General features: G+C 36.5%; 1 protein-coding gene across 5 annotated transcripts in view; it reads left to right on the forward strand.

The window, feature by feature from the left end:
• LOC100980308 (tubulin-specific chaperone cofactor E-like protein) overlaps nt 1-23,832 on the forward strand; it is a 170,742-nt gene that overhangs the window by 28,387 nt on the left and 118,523 nt on the right. For all 5 annotated transcript variants that reach the window (XM_057299275.2, XM_034933907.3, XM_003819975.6 and 2 more), the window contains 4 exons: nt 1,085-1,266; nt 2,587-2,843; nt 5,881-6,007; nt 7,506-7,622. In XM_057299275.2, coding sequence (XP_057155258.2) covers nt 1,085-1,266; nt 2,587-2,843; nt 5,881-6,007; nt 7,506-7,622 — 683 coding nt within the window. The remainder of the gene's footprint in view (nt 1-1,084; nt 1,267-2,586; nt 2,844-5,880; nt 6,008-7,505; nt 7,623-23,832) is intronic.

Below are 23,832 nucleotides of genomic sequence, written 5' to 3' on the forward strand. Positions count from 1 at the left end.
TGGAACCTCGTTTGAACCCAGGCTTTTTGACTCTAAAACTAATCCTAACTACTCTTTTCTCCTTTTCTTATAGCTTTTACTTACCACATTGCCTGGTTGTTTGATGCTTAATACATTTGCTGGACATCTAGCATTTATTTCATACTTGTTTAAGCTGATCCTTCTCGCAGATTGTACCAACCAGTCTTCAGTTTTCTTTATTCATTTTTTCTGCTTATATTTATGATGTATAAATATGGTATATTGGAAAGAAAAATGGCTCTGAGTTTTAAATCCCAGACGTGACCTTTGTAACTGTAAGGCCTTAGTCAAATTATTAGTCAGCTTCCTCATTTATTAAAATGAAAGTAGTAGTATCTTGCAAGTTGTTTTGAGAATTTAATGAATAAACTATATCAAAGAGACTAGTACCATGCAGACCAAATAGCTAAGGTCAGTAATGCTCATTTTCTTTTTTTCCTTTTTGTCTACCAAGTTGCTAGCTAAATCGTTGATAATCTTGTTTTCCCTTTCATTATATAGTTATGGATTTTTTTTTGTTTTTGAGTAAACATATTTTAAAGTTTGGTACATCTTTGAACCAAATTGAAACTGTTTTCTAAGTGATTGTGATAATGTAGTCAAATTTAACACATGAATTGTTACCAGGTGAATTTTAACCTTTAATTAGCCTTAATATTTTGCCAAGAATGAGAGGAAGGAGATATTCGAAGAGGATTATATGAACTAATCTCAGCTCTTTAAGAAATGTCATCAAAACTGTCTTTTCTCCACTTATCAAAGAGAACGTCACATAGAGCAGAATCAGAAACCTTTCTAAAGGCAACATAGTAAATCTTCCTTTTTACCATTAAGTTCTGTTATGTACCAGTCAGTTATGCCACTATTTCACTGAAAGATTAAATTATTTGCCAAGGTTTGTTGAGATCACTTATGTCCCTCTGTGAGTACCGTCACTAAATAGGACTCCTTGATGTAAATGGCCCTTTGCCTGGAGACCCGCTCCTCTAGGCTTTCTTGAGCTTGATTGCTATTTAACAGCTCTGATTACTGCCTGATAATGCTTTTCTTTTTTTCTCCTTAGGTCAGTAAAATTGTGTCAAATGTTCCTCAGTTGGAGTTTCTAAACCTGAGTTCCAACCCTCTGAATTTGTCGGTTTTAGAAAGAACATGTGCTGGGTCCTTCTCTGGGGTTCGCAAACTTGTCCTCAACAACAGCAAAGCTTCTTGGGAGACGGTCCACACGATACTACAGGAGTTACCAGAGTAAGCCCAGAGAGCATGAGGGCGAGGGAGTTATGTTGCCATCTGTGTTAGTACATAGGAGTACTGCTGATCTCCCACCCAAGAAATACTAGAACTGCAGATTGAGTGGAGAAAGAGGTTAGAAAAACGAAGTTATTGGAATGAGAATGTGAGGGTAATCTAGTAGCATTTCCAGTGGAATACATGTTCAGTGTTGAGTAGCACCAAGACATGGGATATGTCATCTCTGGGCTAGAAAATACCCCTGAGAAGCACTTATCACTCTAAATCAACTCAGCCTTACTCTATTTGAATCTTCTGATATGAGAATTGAGCCTCAGCCCTTTTCTTTGGGAGGAAAAGTCATAGTATCACTAAAATGTGTTAACATTCAGATGATTAAGTGTCTAGCTGATCTGATGGGAAAATTGACCTAGTATTGTTTTCAAAAATTTAAGAAAGAAATTTTATTTTTGTCAATTAAAACATGCTTTATTATGTTTCGTTTGTCCCTATCTTTGTATTTACATGTAAGTGTGCAAAGGAAATTTAAAGAGGCTGTAGTTTCTTTGACTGTCTAAATATGGAAATTCTCAAAGCCCTTTAGAATCTTGTCCATCTTAATTTCACACTCTTCATCTTATTCCGTCTTAATTTCACACTCTAACTCTAATGAGATTGGTTTCCTCACTGCACCCAACACCCAGCATGGCAGAGAATGAGCTTTTAAGTGCTAGTTTCACTACTAACCATATGACCTTTGATAAGCTACTTAACTTGTTTGAGCTCAGTTTCCTTGTCTGTAAAATGGGCATAATTGCATTTACCTGCAGAAGTAGGACTAAAATCTATAATACACCTGGCATAGGGTCTGACACAGGGTAGGGATTCAATAAATGATAGTTATTATTTCTACTTCTAAACATTTGTTCATGTTGTTTCTGAAATTTTCTTCTATCTCCTTTCAACTTATGGAAGTCCTTCCCTCCTTCAAGGCCATGTATTCTTCCTGATTATTCTAAGTATAATTTTAATTTCATTCTTATGTGAATGGCTATTATACTTACAGTCAGTACTGCTTAATTTAGTACTTAATTATTTAAGCACAAAAGTAATTTCGCACTACCTTATATCATTCTTTGCTATTTCAGTGTATACTTTAGGTTTTGTCTTCCCAGCTATATTTTGAACTTCAGGAAGACATCTTGGTATTTTCTCCACAATTCCTAGCAGAGTCTCACATATAGTAGGCACTTACTTATTTATTGAATGAATGAAAATAGGTGTAAAGTAGAAATTAAACTGCTTTAAACAATGAAATATTTCCTTTTTTCTCTGCAGTTTGGAGGAGCTCTTCCTGTGCCTTAATGACTATGAAACAGTGTCTTGTCCTTCTATTTGCTGTCATTCTCTTAAGCTACTACATATAACAGACAATAACCTCCAAGACTGGACTGAAATACGAAAGTTAGGAGTTATGTTTCCTTCACTGGATACCCTCGTCCTGGCCAACAATCATTTGAATGCTATTGAGGAGCCTGATGATTCATTGGCCAGGTTGTTTCCTAATCTTCGATCCATCAGCCTCCACAAGTCAGGTGAGGTTCAGGCTTGTTCTTATTCTACATGCAAATTAACCTGAGCATATGCATGAAATACAATGAAAGTATATTTCTTTCAGTCACAGTTTTACCTTTTTTAGAGTGAATTTTCTATATGACATGCAGATGCCTATGATTGGCTAAATTTAAGACATTCATTTTCATAAATGATCTGATAAATACTAAGTGGCATAGCATTACATTGACAATTTATATTTTATACATTAAAGGGGTCATGCTATGAAAAAAGTGAAATGAAATTGATGCACTGGATATTAAAAGACACAGTAAAAATAGTACAAAGAATTACAAAATAGACCATTTTATCTGGACTTAGTTTAAGAAATCCCAACCTGCTGTCTTTTCAAATGCTGACTTTTTTAGTATCTGTATGTAATTGATTGTCAGTTTATTGCCATTTGATCCTGTGTATCACAGGAATGAATATATTTAGCTTATTTCTTTTTTTATTGATAAACTTTATTTTTTAGAACAGTTTAAGGTTTACATTAAAATTGAACAGAGAGTACAGAGAGTTTTCATATACCCCTTGTTCCCACATATATACAACTTCCCCCACTGTCAGTGTCCCATAGCAAAATGGTACATTTGTACATAGCAAATGGTACAAATGGTACATTTGTACCATTTCAGTCAATGAACCTATGTTGACTTATTGTTATCACTCAAGTCCATAATTTACCTTAGGGTTCACTATTGGTGGTGTAAATTCTACGGATTTTCACAAATGTGTAGTGACATGTATCCACCATTGTAGTAACATTCAGAATAGTTTCCCTGCCCTAAAAATCCTCTGTGCGCCACCTATTTACCCTCTCCAATCCTGGCAACCACTCATCTTTTTACTATCTGCATAGTTTTGCCTTTTCCAGAATGTCATCTAGTTGGAATCATACAGTATGTAGCCTTCTCAGATTAGCTTCTTTCACTTAGGAATATGCCTTTAAGTCCTCCATGCCTTTTCATGGCTTGATAGCTCATTTCTTTTTAGTGCTGAATACTATTCCATTTTCTGGATGTACTACAGTTTATTTTATCTACTCACCTACTTACTGAAGGACATCTTGGTTGCTTCCAAGTTTGGGCAGTTATGAATAAAGCTGCTGTAAACATCTGTATGCAAGTTTTTGTGTGGACATGAGTTTTCAGTTCATTTAGGTAAATAGTAAGGAGCATGACTGCTGGATCGTATGGTAAGATTATGATTAGTTTTATAAGAAACTGCCAAACTGTCTTCCAAAGTGGCTGTATCATTTTGCATTCCTACCAGCAGTTCAAGAGTTCCTCTTGCTCTACATCCTTACCAGAGTTTGATGTTCTCAGTGTTTTGGATTTTGACTATTCTAATAGGTATATTGGGGTATCTTGTTTTAATCTGCCATTCTCTAATGATGTATGATATTGAACATCTTTTCATATGCTTGTTTGCTATCAGTATGTCTTCTTTGGTGAGGTGTCTGTTCAGGTCTGTGGCCCATTTTGTAGCCAGATTGTTTTTTATTCCTTACTGTTAAGTTTTAAGGGTTCTTTGTGTATTTTGAATAACAGTTCTTTATGAGATATGTCTTCTGCAAATACATTCTCCCAGTCTGTGACTTTTTTTTCTCATTCTCTTGATGTTGTCTTTTAGCTTATTTCTGAAAACACCTACATAATTAGAAATAACTCTAACCTACAACTGAAAAAACATAAACTTAGTTTAATTTACCATAGAGGTTTTAAAAGTGGGAAATAAGTTTTAAAATCCAGTGTTTTGCATAAGGAAGCTGTTTATTTCACCTTGTCACCCCTTGAGCTAACTTTTCTTCCTCCTTGATGGAAATGCCATTCTAAGGGATGAGGATAGTTGTGACTTGGGGTAGTTACACACCAGAGACCTCATAAATTGCTCCTCTGTCTTTACCCTTGCTGAAGGTTGATAAAAATAGGATGGGACTATGTTGTTCTATGAAATAGGCTTGATGATGCATTGTAAAATTGACCAGCTTCATTATTATAGAAAAATTTTTCCTGTGTAGAAAACCTACCTGACTTAGAAGTCAAGTATTGACTTGGAGAATACATTTTCTTATAGCTATAAGAAGAGTTTCATTTTAGGACTAAAAATCTTAATTTGTTACATATTCTCCTTACTCAAAGGTTCAGGTTTTTTGTTTTTGTTTGTTTTAAATTTTAGATCCATCTCTCCTGTCACCAAATTGATAATACAGTCAACCCTCCATATTCATGGACTTCATCCATGCATTCAACCAACTGCAGATTGAAAATACATGGGGAAGAAGGGTAGTTGTGGCTGCACTGAACATGCACAGACTTTTTTCTTGTCATTATTCCCTAAACAATACAGTATCACAATTATTTACATTGTATTGGCTATTAAAAGTAACCTAGAGATAAAGTATACAGGAGGGTTTGTGTAAGTTATATGCAAATGCTATACTGTTTTATATAAGGGACTTGAGCATCTGTGGATTTTGGTATCTGTAGGAGGTCCTGGAACCAGTCCCCCATGGATAGGAGGGACAGCTGTATTTAGTTTCTGGTTCTGTTGACCTTGCCTCATTTTAGAATTTTTCAGGTAAAAATTTGAGTATGTTAGTATCAACTCTGATCGATAGTTTTATTCCATGAGTCTATATTTGAGTGAAATGAGTTGGTCACATAGCTTTCTTTAAATTACGTAATCATGGCATACATCCTGCTTATTGATGAAACTACCAGTGACCCCTCTTTATAAGTCACTTTGGTAGAAAATGAGTAGATGAGAGGATGTTAGACAATAACACTCTCTTTCTTAACCCCTGGATCACAGAGGTAGGAGAGGCTATGGGGAAGTTTTTGTGGTTTTAACTGTGTTCTACTCTTGCCTTGGATGAAGAAAACTTTCAGACCATTTAGTTTATGATCATTTTAATGTTTCAGAAGTTACTAATTGAGCTAATATTTTTGCTATGTTTCTCTTCTTATTTATGTGCATCTCTGGATTTACTTAAACAATATATTCTCAAATTAGGTTTGCAGTCCTGGGAAGACATTGATAAGCTAAATTCATTTCCCAAACTGGAAGAAGTGAGATTGTTAGGAATTCCTCTTCTGCAGCCATATACCACCGAGGAGCGAAGGAAATTGGTAATAGCCAGGTCTGTTGTCCTGATCATTTTGCTTTATTTTTGTGAGGCCTTATTGTTTCATTAAAGGAATAATGCACTGTTTAGTGGGAGTGCACTGTGAAATTATTCATCCTTTGAGCAGACTGTGCTTGAAGGAGCTGCCCCTGTAGCTCCAAATCCTGGATGAAAAGGAATGTGAGCAATATGATGAGGAAAACATGAGATGTAATTGGGCTGCTGACACCACTGAAAAATTTTTCTACAAATCTGTTTTTATGCTTTTCAATACTTAGAATATTTGAAGTCCTCTTTTGGGTCACAAAGTAAAAGTACATACAGTAGGGAATCATTTCTGTTCTTATTTTCTCTGTTAACATGTTGATCATTTAGATTGTAAATTCCTGAAACTTGGGCTGTTTCATTAGTGGAAAACTTAAGAGGGCAGCATCTGCATTTTCTTCTTGAATGTAGATTGACTTAAATATGACCACAATTATTATCTTCTGTCTGACTCCCCTTGCCTTTTGTGTCTCAGCCTCTGCCTCCACATACTCGGGAATTTCCCATGAGTATTTATTTTTGTATGACCCTTTAGCAGAAATAAGATTTAGGCTAAAATGCAAGGGCCATAGAGCTTTGCTTTTTTTCTCTTTGTATACTATACATAGCAGTTTTGAAAGGGGAACTGTAGGCTTTAAGGTTCTCTAAAGAAGAGTGGTTCTTTAAACAGGTTGTTGATCTTTGTGACAAGCTAATGCTTAGCAGATCCTTACTGCTTTGCAGTTGTTAACGTACACATTAATATCTTTCTGAAGAAATAAATGTGAGCATACTTTTCTTTGAAGAATACGTCTTGCAGTAGGTCTTGTGCTTTATTTTCTTTACACAATTCTTTTGCAAATATAATAAGTTAATTCTTGAATTATATAACCCAGTTTTACTGACTGCTCTGTAGACTGGGCTGTTTAATATGGTAGCCATTAGCTATGTGTGGCTATGAGTACTTGAAATATGTCTTGTCTGAATTGAAATGTGCTATAAGGGTAAAAGAAATACTGGATTTCAAATATTTTATATGACTAAAAATGTAAATTAGCTCATTTAAAAATATTGATTACATGTCGAAATGATTATATATTGTGGATACATTGGGTTAAGTGAAATATATTATTAAAATTAATTTCATGTGTTTAATTTTTATTTTTTAAAAATGCGGCCATTAAAGAATTTAAAATTACATATGTGGCTTCATTATATTAATGTAAGTTGGACAGTGCTGCCTAGAATCTTGTTGTGTAAGGGGAGGTATGATTATGAAAGTTCAGTGTCACATGAAAGTGAAACTCAATTTTTTTTGTCCTTTCGGTTTAGACCACTTTAGTTCATGTCAGTAGTTGTATACAAATGGAACTACATCAAATGTGTCCTTTCAAGAAAATAAGACTGGGCCACAAGCCAATTAGTTTCTTTCTAAAGCTAAATATATTAGTATCTTAAAAAATGTCTTTATTTTGGTTTTAACTTATAGATTGCCATCAGTTTCCAAACTTAATGGCAGCGTTGTTACTGATGGTGAACGAGAAGATTCTGAGAGATTTTTTATTCGTTACTATGTGGATGTTCCACAGGAAGAAGTGCCATTCAGGTAAAAAATTCCCCATTGGCCAAACACTTTAGAGGGTGGTGATGCCAGTTAAGAACTTTAGTGTTAGAGCAAAATCTAATCATTTGTTATTGGACCTTTCTTAGAGAACTTTGTTAATACGTTAAAAAAAAGGAAGAAACACAAGAGCAAACCTATTTTATCTCATTTTCCACAGTATATTTCTTTCAGCTTTGCACATGTATTAACACATGTATTAAGAATGATTGGGGGCCGGGCGCGGTGGCTCACACCTGTAATCCCAGCACTTTGGGAGGCCGAGGCGGGCGGATCACGAGGTCAGGAGATCGAGACCATCCTGGCTAACACGGTGAAACCCCGTCTCTACTAAAAATACAAAAAATTAGCCGGGCGTGGTAGCGGGCGCCTGTAGTCCCAGCTACTCGGGAGGCTGAGGCAGGAGAATGGCGTGAACCCGGGAGGCGGAGCTTGCAGTGAGCCGAGATCGCGCCACTGCACTCCAGCCTGGGCGACAGAGCGAGACTCCGTCTCAAAAAAAAAAAAAAAAAAAAAAAAAGAATGATTGGGTAAGTATTTGACAATTCCAGTAGTTCCTGCTGCATACTCCGTATCACTGATTCCTTTTTGATCTTTTTCTTTGGGGTACATTTTTACCTACCCCCCAAATTAGTCTGTTCATTCATGTTGGATCTACTTTTAGGATATACTAAGTTCTCCGGTTAGGAAGATTTGGCAAATGTGCAGTAAGTTCACAAAATATGAATATGAGAAAAGGACTGGAAAATTGACTCTTGAGGAAATATTAAAGGAATTAGTATGGTGAATATAAAGAGAAATGCTGAGGGCTAAATTAGTAAATATCTTTAAGTATATGAAGAGTTAATAAATATTGTCTAGTGAGGAACTAACTTTAATTCTGTAAATGTAAAAGGAAATGCAGCAGGTATGATATAGGCAAACATTCAAGAAAAAAAAATACCCCCCAAAACAGGTTTCTGGGTATTGATAACTAGAATCGGTTATTGGAAAAGTTATGTGCTTTTCTTCCTTACTGACTTTAAGGATAATATGAATACCCATTTGACTGGAGGAGTTTTAGACAAACAGCCTGAATGTGAGTCACATTAGTTGTTCTTTTGGCTACAGAAGTCTGTGGCTTCAATTTCATTCTGTGGTTCTAATTCATTCTTATTCAATGTGTCTATTTTCCCCCCAAAGTTCTCTATTGTTTGTAGATTTTAAGGGGGTTAATATTCTATAAGTCTCAATCAGTGTCATATAACAAGACTTTGTGGTATTATCAGTAGTGTTTTAAAGCCTAAGCATTTAAGAATTTCAGACAAATTAAGTGAGATTTTTAAGATAACTTTTAAAAACAATCTGAGAACAACTAGGTAGGGGAAAATAGATACTACTTTATCATTTAACACAACCTAGGTATATTAGGTTAAACCAGATGAAATTTTTTTTAGGTAAAAAATGCTATGGTATCTATGGTTTCATTTGGTTTAATCTAACATATTAATGGATTTGTTAGATTAATAAATATTAGAGCTTTGAGCATAAGTCTGTCATCAGAGTTTATTTAACTTCCAGTCTACTACAAAAGGTTTTTTGTATATAGACAGACACACACATACACACACATATATATATACATGTACATACATACATACATAAGTCCATACAGTCATCCATTGCTTAATGACAGGGACATGTTCTGAGAAATTTATCATTAGGTGATTTTATGTTGCAAACATCATAGAGTATACTTACACAAACCTAGGTGGTATAGCCTACTACACACCTAGGCTATATGGTACAGCCTATTACTCCTAGGCTATAAACCTGTACAGCATGTGACTATAATGAATGTTGTAACACAATGGTAAGTATTTGTGTATCTAAATACATCTAAACATAGAATAGGTACAGTGACAATATGGTATAAAAGATAAAAACTGCTACACCTGTCTAGGGTACTTACCACGAAAATCTTGCAGGACTGGAGTTTGCTGTGGAAGAGTCAGTGAGTGAGTGGTGAGTGAATGTGGAGGCCTAGGACATTACTGTACACTACTATAGACTTTATCAACACTGTACACTTAGGCTGTACTACATTTATACAATTTTTTTCTTTCTTTAATAGTAAATCAACCTTAGCTTAGTTTAACTTTTTTACTTTATAAGCTTTCTAATTTTTTAAAACGTTTTGACTCTTTTGTAATAACATTTACAATGTTATTATTATGTTTAAAATGCAAACATTGTACAGCTGTACCAAAGCATTTTGTTCATATCTTTATTCTATAAGCATTATTTTTAAAATTTTATTTTATTTTTCTACGTTTTAAATTTTTTTTTTAATTGAAAATGAAGCCACAAACACACACAAAACACTATCCTGATCCTGATGGTCAGGATCAATGTCACTATCTTCCATCTTCACATCTTTTCTCACTAGAAGGTCATCGGGGCAGTGACATATATGGAGTCTTTATCTCCTATGATAGTAGTGCCTTCCTCTGGACTACTTCCTGAAAGACCTGCCTGAGGCTGTTTTACAGTTAATTTCTTTTTTTTTATAAGTAGGAGTACACCTGAAATAATGATAAATAGTATAATAAATCCGTAAGCCAGTAACATGGTCATTGATTATCAAGTATTATGTACTGTACATAATTTTATGTGCTGTACATTTATACAGCAGTGTAGTAAGTTTGTTTATCCCAGCATCACTCAAGTGCTTGAGTTATATGTTGCGTTATGATGCTAAGATGTCACAGCTGCATTGTAATCTTATGGGACCCCTGTTGTATCTGTGGTCCATTGTTGACCAAAATGTCTTCATGTGGCACCTAACTGTACAGTGAGTTGTTTTCTGTCCCTGATGGTATAATTATCCTAAGTGCATTTATACGTCTGTACTAGTTGGTGTTCTTGAATGCGAGTCATAGAAACCAGCTTTGATTAACTTTAGTCAGGAAAGGAATTTATTGAAAGACTACTGGGAAAAGAAAATAATTGTTAGGTAGGATGGAGAACCAACTTTAGACAGGAACCAAGGGAGTCAAGGATAGATACAGTTTGAACTCTTGTTGTGCTTCATATATTGCTGCTGGCACTGTCATCTCTAGACACCACATGCTGGACTTTACCACTGGACACTTGCAGCTGCATCATTGGACTTTTTATTCCCTCATGAGTGCTGAAAATAATCTCTCACTGTCCTTTTTTTTCTCCATTTAAAAAATATTTACTAAGTACTTACCATGTGACTAGCAGTGTTGTTGGTGCAGTTAATAGAAGTGAACAAAGTTCCTACCTTCATGGAGCTCATATTCTAATGGGATTTCTCACTCACCTTTACTTCATTCCCCAAGAATCAAAAATCTGCATGGGACCAACTGGCTATGTTTAGGACATGTATTCATACCCCATCTCAAGATATAGGGAGGTGGATTATCTGCTCCATTTTAGCTTCTGCAGGTGGGGTAAAATCTTGTTTCCTCTGATCTTGGGACTTTCCCTCAAATAGGAACAATTCAGAAAAAAAAAAATAGTAAGTGTTACTGTCTTCTACTAGGACTCTTCAATATCTACGCATACATTTTCCCCATAGTTATATTTTTAAAAATTATTCTTATCTGCCCTAATGCATTCCTTGCACAAATGAAAATACATTTCTCTCTCCTTAAATGACATAACCTAAATCTTATGAATTGCTGCATCTAGTTCCCAGTCTTGGATGTTTGGGTGGTATTCATTTCTCCTTTATTTCCGTATCTTTAAATCTATTGATCCAGTTGTAAACTTAACTACCCTGGTATATACTGTTTACAGAATAATGGGAAAAATAGAGAAGAAAGAAAAGGAAAGTTAAAGTTCACAAGCAATTACATGAAACAGGAAAGAACAACATATAAATATGGACTGATGCACTCATTTTTCTACACTGGGGCTATAATTGTTATTTATGACTTCCCTCTTCCATTATTTGCCTTTTTTTCTTCGCTTGCAACTAACTTTGCCTGCACATAACTTTGTTGGACAGTGTTCTGTAACTGTTTGTTGGGGGAGAGGGGTGGATCTCAATCTTTTCTGGTAGAATCTACACTTTTGGAAGTTTTACTTGTATTTGGTTTTAGTAGTCTTAGATTAATCTACTTTTTACCACTAGTCCTGGTAATACCAGGAGATACCACCAGGGTTCCATCCACACTCATATATTACCCCTCTTGTATTTCTCCTTGACAGTCAAGATTACTTATCTTAGCTGACAAGCTCATTTTTAAGTGGGGCTTGTGGGTAGGGGATGATTTTTCCTAGTAATTTGTAGAACTTAAATTCAGTACTTGAAAGTCTCAGCTTCCAGTTGGAATAATTGTTGTAGCACTAGTGCAGACATGCCTCTCGGGTTCTAAAGCCGCTAAACCTAGAAATATGAAATAAGAGTTTTGCAAGTTAGTCACTAGATGTAATCATGAGCTGTATTGTGTTTTTCACATTTACCCTTGAGTTTGCAGACCTGTCTACTCTTACAAAGGATGACTGGTATCACTTTTGTTCTTCAAGACCCGTACTTAATGAAGAGTTAAATGGGAATATGATAAGTAGTCATCATCCAGTTTTTAGTGGTGGCAATGTCTTTCTGTTTCCTTTTAGGGAGGTGGTGTTGCTTTTGCTTTAGTGTTTTTGTTGAAACAGATTCACAGACCACCTATTTATTCTAATCCTAAAGATTCCAGGACCAATTAGCTATTGGAAAAGATTCATGCATTCAGACTATTTTACTTACTGTTCTGGCCTTGCTATTTATATAATTATGCCTACTTTCATATGCACTAGTGGTTCAATGCCACTGCTTGGTCTCTTCCATCCTTCATTAAATTGAAATGGCAACCTGATTTCAGTGTCTCCTATCTGCATCCCTGACCTATGAAGTGTTTTCAGATATATGGGTGCTCTACTTCCTAATATATTTTCAAGGTCTTGGAGTAGGAAATGTCTTCTGGGTCCTTTTAGGATTTGTAACGGAGAACAGGTAGAAGGACATGAGTGACACAATAATAATTATAATCTCCATTATCATACTTATTTTCTTTTTAATTTTTTTTTCTTTTGAGGCGGAGTCTCACTCTGTCGCCCAGGCTGGAGTGTAGTGGTGCAATCTCGGCTCATTGCAAGCTCTGCCTCCCGGGTTCACGCCATTCTGCTCAGCCTCCCAAGTAGCTGGGACTACAGGCACCTGCCACCACGCCCGGCTAATTTTTTTGTATTTTTAGTGGAGACGGGGTTTCACCATGTTAGCCAGGATGGTCTTGATCTCCTGACCTCGTGATCTGCCTGCCTCGGCCTCCCAAAGTGCTGGGATTATAGGTATGAGCCATTGCGCCCGGCCCATACTTATTTTCTATACGTTTTTCCATATAAATAACTAAAGCCTTGCAATTATTTTGGTGTTTTGTAATTAACCCTACTGAGCATGCTGTTATCTGAGCTAGTAGAGCAGAGTGAATGGGAATAAGTTTATTCTTGGAAGAAAATTCTCTCAGGCAGGGGGATTTTACTGCCTCTGCAAGCAAGAAAAGATCAGTTTCATTTGCCAGGGGAAGAGGGGCTACCCAGTTAGCAAGGGGGGCCTAAGTGAGAATTAGAGATTTAGGATACTCTTAACTCATCTCCTCAGAATCCTCCTGTATACCTCCATTCCAATTCTCCTTCTTTTTGTTTTCTAATCAATTCTGCAACATATATGTAATAGTCTCAATATGTATGCAAATTTAAGTGACTTATAATTCAGCAACCTAGAGCATCAAACCCTGTGCATTTGTGTTTCTGGTTACATCAGCTCTATTTTTGTAAAAGAAAAAAGATCATTTTATTAACAGTACCTGCATTTCAGTCTGTGCCTAAAGCCTAGTTTATGGGGATTTGACCTTAACATTTTCTGTATTTAAGCTATCTTGTATCCTTAGAATAGCAGATGCTCTACCTCATAGTTTTGAATTCTTCATGCCCCGCATATTGTTCTTTTCTCAACAGCACTCTCTAAATCACCGGCACAGCACAGCACTCTCTAAAACAGTCCATGTGACCACAGGTGATAATTGTTTCATTACTCCATGTCGAGGGCTTACAGAATCCCTTCAACACTAATATGATATTTACTGGCCTCTTCTAGGCCAGAAACCAATCCTAAATTACCCTTACTTACCTGAGGAACTATTGCCTATAATCCACTCCTTGGTACCAGTTTCTTAGTGCAAACAACAGAAATCAATTCTGGCCAACCAAAGTAGAAGAGGAATTTAGTAAAAGAATAATGAATACTGTGTGGCTTACATAATAGAAAAGATTAGAAAATTAAGTTTGAGCAGGATTGATGGGAAGCAGGGTACAGCCAAGGTTTCTGTATCTCACTATACAAACAATATGCTTCTGACACTGGTCATTTTACAGTCATTAGTAAGCTGCTGGACTTCATTGCCCTCAGACACTTAAAGCCGTGCTTTGACTTCTTTGCTGTTCTGTATCTTGTGAATAATCTCTGTTAGACCTTGTGTCCTCGCATTACTCCTTAAGAGTTAAAATCCCAGTTATAGTTAGACAGGCTTATATCAGCTTCCCATGTTCTAGCTTCCAAGGAATGGAGAAAGAGAATATCTACTCCTCTTCAGTTTGTATAGTAGGAAGTGGTTCCTGCATCTTACCTATCTTTGGTTTTCTACCAATCAGAAGGGCATTCAGATGCTGGACAGCCAAAGTTGGCATATATCTACTATAGTACCTGTTCCTTAGTAGTTGTTGATACAAGTCCCCTGTGGAATTACCCATTTACTCAGCAAATGTCTTTTGAGCCCTTGCAGTATGCCAGGAACTGTTAGGCTTTTAAAAAGGAACTATAATAGTATTCATGCTGATGGCCAGAGTGAGTGGCAAATAACAACAGAGGAGTTGCATTAAAATGTATTTGTTATGAAATAACGATATATAAACAGAGTATTAGTATTATACTTATCTCTTTCTCTTCCAAATTATATCCATAATCTCTCCCTAAAATGTCAATGAATAGCACATAGTACTGTGTATAGTTAGTAAAAGTTGGAATTTGACCCTCTACATCATTCAGTGTGTCATATAAAATTGAGCTTTAGTTTCCAGGTAGGATGGAGGTATCCATTTATTTAGAGAAAAACATTCCTTTTCATTTAATGAAATTTTTTTAAAAATCAGTGTTCAGCTCAATTTTCCTGTAAATTCTAACTTCCACTACAGCCTTCCTAGCTCGGTTCCCTGAGCTTTTCTTCCTCCTTTTATTTTCCTCTCGTGTCAGTTAAACATGAAATAGCTCTAATTAACTTTAACATAAAGTAAGAAAAGTTACCCAAAATGTCTTTGAGGTTATGAATAAAGAGCCGACATGATGAGCCGAATGTCCTTTATGGTAGCAAAGTTATTTTGTGTGTCAGTTGGATTATTTACACACATCTGTTTCTATGTGATTAGTCATTTTGGCAATAAAAGACTTTAAAGAGGATCCAGAGATTCACATACCTGTTTTCCTATCCCAGGATGAAATGCAAAATCTGAATCATTTGAATTTTTATGATGAAAAGAGTAAAATGTTTAGGAGACTGAAGGGAGACATACTTATTAAGAGCTTTATAATTTCTTACAGGTGCTCAATTATCCTTTTTATTGCCTTCTGATAGGTAGAGCTGGAAGTTTAGCTTCTCTGCTCTCGCTGCTTATGGCAATAATGGACTAACAAAAAACTGAGCAATCAGCCATATGTCTCATGTTTATTTACTTTGTGAAACAAGAGAAGAGGAAAAATCTCTGTTTTCTGATTCTTGGCCTTTGACCATCATACTGTTTGCTTTTCCAATCAATGGACTCTTTTCTTTTAAAGCCGTCATCTGTGCCATGTTTCTTAGTGGCTTATGTAGCAGTGGTGTGATATGCTGTTTCCAGATAAGTTCAGTGTGTACTGCAGGTAGCTGGAAAGATGTCCTTACTGGGCTGGTCATATTTCAGTTATTAGCCTCTCAGGCCTTACCAGGAGAACTTCTAGGAAATAACTCTAGATTCTAGCTGGGTTTCAAAGGACAGTTTAATTTATTTACTGAATACCTACTAAGGACCAAGAGGCACTTGGCTTCAAGCTAGAGATAAAGAGACAAAAACAGTAGTGTCTACTCTCAAGAAGCTAAGCTAGAGATATATTTCCTTTGCTGGGCCCTCTTCATGTTCCCAACCTCTAAAACTTGAGTTACCCCAGGACTTAGTCCTTGGACCTCTTCTCTTCTGTACTTATCCCCCACATACTTTTAGCCAGTCCCGAGGCTTTCAGTGCTTTCTGTATTCTGATAACTGCCAGATGTATACATGCAGCTGTGATCTGCCTCTAAATTCCAGACGGCGCTTTCCAGCTGCCTGCTTGATGCCTCTGCCTGGATGTTTAAACCTAGTGTGTCCAAAACTCAACTTTCGATACCCTCCCTTTTCCCTTACCCTGCCTCCCTCACCCCTAGCCCCCTGTGCCATAGCTACTGCTCTGCCAGTTTTTCTCCCTTTTTCAATTATTCCAGTTGCTCAGGGAAAAAACATTGGAGTCATTCTTGATTATTTTTCTCCCACACCCCACATCTAGTCTGTCTTTTTTTCTTTCAGTTCTACTTTCAAAACCTATGTATAGAATCTGACTACTGCTTCCTATCATTTTAGTCCAAATCCTTCATCATATCTTACTTGTGTTATTGTAGTAGCCTACTGACCAGTCTCCCTGAGTCCACCCTTGCTCCCTTAAGGCCCGTGCATCTCATAGCAGCCTGTTTCTAAGAACTCAAGTTGATTTTTAAAAAAACAACAGAGGCTGGGCGCAGTGGCTCATGCCTGTAATCCCACCACTTAGGGAGGCCAAGGCGTGCAGATCATCTGAGGTCGGGAGTTCAAGACCAGCCTGACCAACATGGAGAGACCCTGTCTCTACTAAAAATACAAAAAAAATTACTTAGGCATGGTGGTGCATACCTGTAATCCCAGCTACTCTGGAGGCTGAGGGAGGAGAATCACTTGAACCCGGGAGGCGGAGGTTGCAGTGAGCTGAGATCACACCACTGCACTCCAGCCTGGGTGACAGAGCAAGGCTCCGTCTCAAAAAAAAAAAACAGACAAAAAACAGAAACTGTCCTTACTGTTCCTGACACACTTCAAGCACACTCCCTCCTCAGGCCTTTGCACTTTGTTCCCTGTTCAGAATGCACCAGGCTACCTGCTTCATTCTCTCCCTCGCTGACACCTTATCCGAGATTCCTTCTCTCCTCACCCAGTCTAAAATCGCACACCTCTGTCTCCTATAATTCTCTTAACCTCCTTTTGTTAATATTTTTCTTGTCACTTATCAACACCTGAGTTACATTTCTTGTATATTGTCAGTCTCCCCCCATGGTACTGTAAGCTCTGTAGGAGTAGGGACTGTTTCTGTTTTGTACCTTGCCATCTCCCCAGTGCCTAGAGCGGTGCCTGGCAGTATAGCAACTGTTTAGTAAGATGATTGAATATTCGCTTTATACTCTGAGAACACTAAGGAGGACTTAGGTCTGCTGGAAGAGGGTACTTTCCTGGAAAATGATTGAGTTAATCTGGTGACGATGAGGGAAGAATATTCTAGACAGATGTGAGTACATGGGAAGTAAAGGTACAGAGGTATGAAATGTCTTTATGTGCAGTGAACTACAACAATTTGATATGACTAGTGAAAAGTAGTAAGTGGGAGCTGGGCACAGTGGCTCACTCCTGTAATCCCAGCACTTTGGGAGGCCGAGGTGGGTGGATCACTTGAAGTTAGGAGTTTGAGACCACCCTGGCCAACATGGTGAAACCCCATTTCTACTAAAAATACAAAAAATTAGTCAGGCGTGGTGGTGCATGCCTGTAGTCTCAGCTACTGGAGAGACTGAGGCAGGATAATCACTTGAACCTGGGAGGCAGAGGTTGTAGTGAGCCAAGATTGTGCCACTGCACTCCAGCCTGGGCGACAAAGCTAGACTGTCTGAAAAAAAAAAGTAGTTAATAACTGGGAAGTAATGATACATATTATGCTGGGAGGAAGGTAGGAAACAGGGCAGTCCGTGAAAGACTTTGGTATGCTGTGCTCGGACAGTAGGGCTTATTCTTATAGACAGTGGGAAACCATTGAAAGGTTTCAAGTTGGGAAGTTAAGTGGAGAGATTTTGGTTTGTATATAGAAGAAGAAGCTGAACAAATTTACAAGAAAAAATCAACCCCATCAAAAAGTGGGCAAAAGATATGAACAGACACTTCTCAAAAGAAGACATTTATGCAGCCAACAGACACATGAAAAAATGCTCATCATCACTGGCCATCAGAGAAATGCAAATCAAAACCACAATGAGATACCATCTCACACCAGTTAGAATGGCAATCATTAAAAAGTCAGGAAACAACAGGTGCTGGAGAGGATGTGGAGAAATAGGAACACTTTTCCACTGTTGGTGGGAGTGTAAACTAGTTCAACCATTGTGGAAGACAGTGTGGCGATTCCTCAAGGATCTAGAACTAGAAATACCATTTGACCCAGTGATCCCATTACTGGGTATATACCCAAAGGATTATAAATCATGCTGCTATAAAGACACATGCACACGTATGTTTATTGCAGCACTGTTCACAATAGCAAAGACTTGGAACCAATCCAAATGTCCATCAGTGATAGACTGGATTAAGAAAATGTGGCACATATACACCATGGAATACTATGCAGCCATAAAAAAGGATGAGTTCATGTCCTTTGTAGGGACTTGGATGAAGCTGGAAACCATCATTCTGAGCAAACTATCGCAAGGACAGAAAACCAAACACCGCATGTTCTCACTCATAAGTGGGAATTGAACAATCAGAACACTTGGACACAGGGCAGGGAACATCACACACGGGGGGCCTGTTGTGGGATTGGGGGAGGGGGGAGGGATAGCATTAGGAGAAATACCTAATATAAATGACAAGTTAATGGGTGCAGCACACCAACATGGCACATGTTTGCACGTTGTGCACATGTACCCTAGAACTTAAAGTATTTAAAAAAAAAAAAAGGCAGCTGAGAGAGACCCAGAGACTTAAAAACTGAGGCTAGTAAAGGAGGATATGTGTGGTGGAGGTTGCTTATGTCTTTTTAGAGAGATTATGTGTATTAAGACTGAATTTCACTCTAGAATTTGAGCTGGTACTCAGAAAACACATCGTGAAGTTGTACTTGTTGTCTGGTATTTATAGCCCTGATTTCTCTGAGGGTATAGAAATATCATTTAGAGAGAAAGAAACCTCCATGTTTGTGGGTCTGGCACATAGTAAAGTGTACATGTTTATTATTTTTGCCTTGCCCTTGATCAGATGTCTATCCACATTGCTTATATTTTTCAGTGTTCCCTTCATTTTGTGTTTACTTTCTCTCTCCATTTCCTCTGAGAGATTGAATCTAAATTGCTTCTTTAGTGCTTACCTAATACACAGTCTTCCTCTTTAATTTTAAAGAGAAAAAAAATGCAACTTTTAGAAGTCAGCATATCATGTATCTTTGGGAACTCAATGATTTCTTTTTGTTTTTGAGGGCAGTGGTAGGAAGTAAATGCATTGATTTAGGGTGCCTTTTCAGACTTTAAAATTTTGCTTATCATAAGGAGGAGTCTTAAGAAAATAGCTCCAGTGAACAATTATTTGATGGAAAGAGGAAGTACCATTGTCAGAGACAGTGGCAATGCCAGAAACAGGTTTTCTTAGAGGCTTTTCTTTGCCTTTTCTTTTCTTTGGTACCTTATTTTCTGTTTGTCCCAAGTAATCCCTAAACTATGTCCTGGGAAGTCCTTTATGATGGCAAGGATTACATTAGGAATTCCTCAAATGCTGATTTGATTGTCATTAGTGGTATGCTTTTTAAAATATGGAGAGTATGTTTTTCCCTGCTTAAGACTAATGGCTTTTCTAAATAGAGCAGATTGTATCTCCATGTTATTGTGAGAGCAGGCAGCAGCCTGTATTTGGACACCACCTCAATGAAGGCTTATTTTGTCTTGGATGCTGGAGAAATCTTAGTGTGCTGTGTCCGTTACCTCATATTCCTTCCAGACAGAGGACCTGCTGTTGTGAAGGAACATTTCTATACTGGACATGAGTCTCCTGGGGTTCTCCATATTGCCATGCTCCATCATCCTCTGACAAGGGCCGTGACACAGCACTCCTCACATTCAGCCGTGAGTCTGAGGAGAAACAAAAGGGGCATTCTCCTTCGTGCACCATGGAGAGCCTCTGAAATGTTAGCTTTCCCTGTTGCTTACAGCCTTTGTCATTCCAGTTACCTTGGACTTTATTTTGACTTCTTGCCACTTTCCCAGCCCAGCAGAAGACAAACTACCTTCCTAATCTTGATTGGAGTTATATACAAGTATTTGGATATACTTGCAAAGGAAAGAGAGTGTGAGAGCCAGTCCTCCCAAATCATGGGCTTGGAGGAAATTTTCTTTGCTGTCTGAACTTTTGTTTTGGCCAGGGCAAGGGGCCAGTTTTATCTTTTTCGTTTTTGTTTGCTTTTTGTCAGTAAAACAATACTAAGAAATACTGAGAGTAATAAAACATTCTTGTTCACACTGTTCAGAACTGATGATAGTTAATATTTTATTCTACTTTGAGTTTATTTTTCATTAAAAAGAAATAATATTATACATAAAATTGGAATAGCTTTTTTCTACTACTCTCAGTCCTATTTCTTACTCCAAGAAGTAACCACCAGCAGAAATTTGATTTGTATGCTTGATGTCTATTTTTCATATTTTATATCTCCATTAAAACATAAAGTAGCATTTTATGATTCTTCATTAGTATGAATTGCTATGTCTTCCCTCATACTGTGGCTTTTCAACCTGGTCTTTTCACCTCGTATTTTGTTGAAAAAAACTTTAAAATTTTAATGTCTGATTTGTCTATCCTTAACTCTATGGTTTATCCTTATTGCATCTTTTTAAAGAAACCTGTTTTCCCCCAAAGTTCACATAAGTTCCTAATTTTTTTCTAAAGGTGTTTTTATATTTATGACTTAAATCTACCTGGAATTACTTTTTATGTATAGTTTCAAATAGAGATCTGGCCCCATATGGATAATTGGTATTTATCACTGATCTTCAATGCCACATCTGTCATATGTCTTATTTTTTGTATGTATGCTTCTGTTTCAGGACCCTGTTCTATTCCATTGGTGTATTTGTCCATCCCTTGTACTATTACAACATTGGTAAATTACTTTATATTAAGTCTTAATTCCCAATAACAGTAAGTTTCCCTACCTTGTTGTTGCTTTTCAGATTGTATCAATTATTGTAGGCCCTTTTCTCTTCCATATGAATTTTAGGATCAGCTTATAAGTTCCATAAAAATCCTGTTGTAATTTGGATTTTGATTACATTGAATTTTATTTGCTTACTTGAAGAGAATTTACATTGTGATGCTATTGTATATTCCTATCTGTGAACATAGAATGTTTTTTTCATTTAACTCAGAATATTTTTTATTTCCTTCAGTAATGTTTTCTAATTTTCTTGCAAAGGCCTTTGCATTTTTGTTAAGTTTCTTTTTAGGTATCTTAAACATTTTGTTGCTATTTGAAGTGAAATCATTTTTTCTGTTATCATTTCTAATTGATTATTGTTGCTCTATAGAAATGTCTTTTTTTTATGGTGATTATGTATCTGTCAGTCTTACATATAGAGTAGTTAATCTTCATTTTCTTTTGGATTTCTATGTAGACAGTCATATCTATACATAATTTTTATACCTCTTTTTTTTCTTGGATATGACCTCCAGTATAATATTTAAAATGCGCAGTAAAAGAGGTCATCTTTATCTTTCTCCTCACTTGACAGGGAATGCATCTAAAGTTTCAATATGTAGATATGAATGCTGACTTTTGCTATAGGGTTCTGATAGGTTCAGGGAGTTTCTATCTCTATTTTTCTAAGAGTTTCTTTTATTACGAGTAGACATTGAATTTTGTAGAATGTTCTTTTTGCATTGAGATGAGCATATTTTCTTCTGTAAATTTTAATATGATACATTTTCAGGTATTGAACCATTTTTGCATTCCTGGTATATTCAACTTGGTTTGGAAATATTAAATTTTCTTTTTAAACATGTAGAATTTAATTTTATAATGTTATTTGGGATGTTTCCATCTATTTTCATATGTAAAATTGGTCTGTAATTTTTTGTGGTTCTTGTCTGGTTTTATGAAGGTTGTACTAGCTCCAAAATTGAATTGAGTTGGTGATTTCATATTTTTTCTACTAAGTAACTGTTTCATTCAGATTTAAAATTTAATAGTCATGATTTGGGGGTAGGTGTTTTAATTTTTGAATTGTTATATTTAATTTTCATTTGGATGGGCAATACTTCCACATGGAACCTGATTGGAAATTTTAAAAAGGTTGTATACCACAAAGTAAGTCTTCTTCCCATTTGGATCCTTAGTAGCTACTCAAGTATTTGGCCCCTAGGCAGCCACTGATACTATTTTCTTGTTATAGTTTCCATCGCTATTTTGTGCATAATTTTTGTACACAAGTGGTCACAAAACAATACATTCTGTACTCTATCTTGTCTTTTTCATTTAACCATAGATCTTCAATAGCATTCTGTGTTGAGGGTCTTTGTGATTTTAAAAATGTACTATATCAATATTCATCTCTTTTTATTCATAATAATGTCTGTTTCTGCCTTTCCATTTTTTCTTAATCAGCCCTGCTAATGACTATCTTTTAGTAGTGTACTTTGTTTAAAGTCAGATTGATTGAAGTATGTGACATAAATTTTACCCCTTTTAGTGTACATTCCTGAATTTTGACAAACACTACAGTCATAGAACCACCAATATAATCAGAATATAGAACAGTTCCATCATCCAAAAAAATCTCATACTCCTCAACCCTTCTCCCTGACTCCTACCCTCTGGCCACCACTGATCCGTTTTCTGTCCCTGCTGTTTTGATTTTTCCAGAATGTCGGATAAATGGAATCATGTATGTAGTCTCTTTTTAATTGAAATTTTTATTGAGATAATTGTAGATTCACATGCAGTTGCAAGAAAGAATACAGCAAGATCCCATGTACCCTTCACCTAGTTTCCCTCAATTGTAAAATTTTGCAGAACCACAGTACAGTATCACAACCAGAATCTTAATGTGGATATTGTCCAGTGATCTTACTGAGACTTCTCAAACTAAAACATACACACACACACTCACTTGTGTGAGAACTATAACATACACACAAGTGCATGTGTATGTTTTAAGTTCTGTGCATTTTATTGTGTGTGTCTGGAGGACCTCATTCAACATGAATTAAAGCTTACTGTATAGTCACAGTAATCAAGAGATTGTGATACTGGTCACAAACATACAGATCAATGGAACAGAAAAGAAAACCAGAAATACACCAAAACAAATATACTTTCCTGACTTCTGAAAAAGGTAGAAAAGCAATGCAATGGGGAAAAGACAGCTTTTTCAATGGACAGTGCTGAAGCAACTGGATCACTGTAGGCAAAAAAAATGAACCTCAACCTAAATCTGTTGAGAAAAGCTTAGTGTTGGGAGAAGCTGAGGCATCATGTTGAATGATTCCTCACACTTTATTCTTCAAGATTGTTTCAGCTATTTTAGGGCCTTTGCCTTTGCATATAAATTTTGGACTAATTTAGTCTCTGTCTGCAAGAAAACTTTGCTGGAGTTTTGACAGGAATTTTATTAAACTTATAGATGAGTTTGGGGAAGGTTAATATTTTTAGTATGTGAGACCTTCCAGTGCATGAATACAGTATGTCTCTCTGTCTAGACCTTCTCTGATTTCTTCCACTAGCATTTTGTAATTTTCAACGTACAAGTCCTATACATCTTTTATTAGATTTACACCTAAGTACAGTCATGTGTTGCTTAATGACAGGGATACATTCTGAGAAATGCATCATTAGGTGATTTTGTCATGTGAACATCATAAAGTGTACTTACATAAACTTAGATAGTATAGTCTACTACACACCTAGCTTAGATGGTACAGTTCATTTTCCTGTATGGGGTAGGATACGGATTAAGTGTTTTGTTTTGGCGTATGGGTGCCAGTTACTCCAGCAATATTCACTGGTAAGACTATCCTTTTTCTATTGAAT

This window comes from Pan paniscus, chromosome 9, assembly GCF_029289425.2.
Source record: "Pan paniscus chromosome 9, NHGRI_mPanPan1-v2.0_pri, whole genome shotgun sequence".
Lineage (NCBI taxonomy): Eukaryota > Metazoa > Chordata > Mammalia > Primates > Hominidae > Pan > Pan paniscus.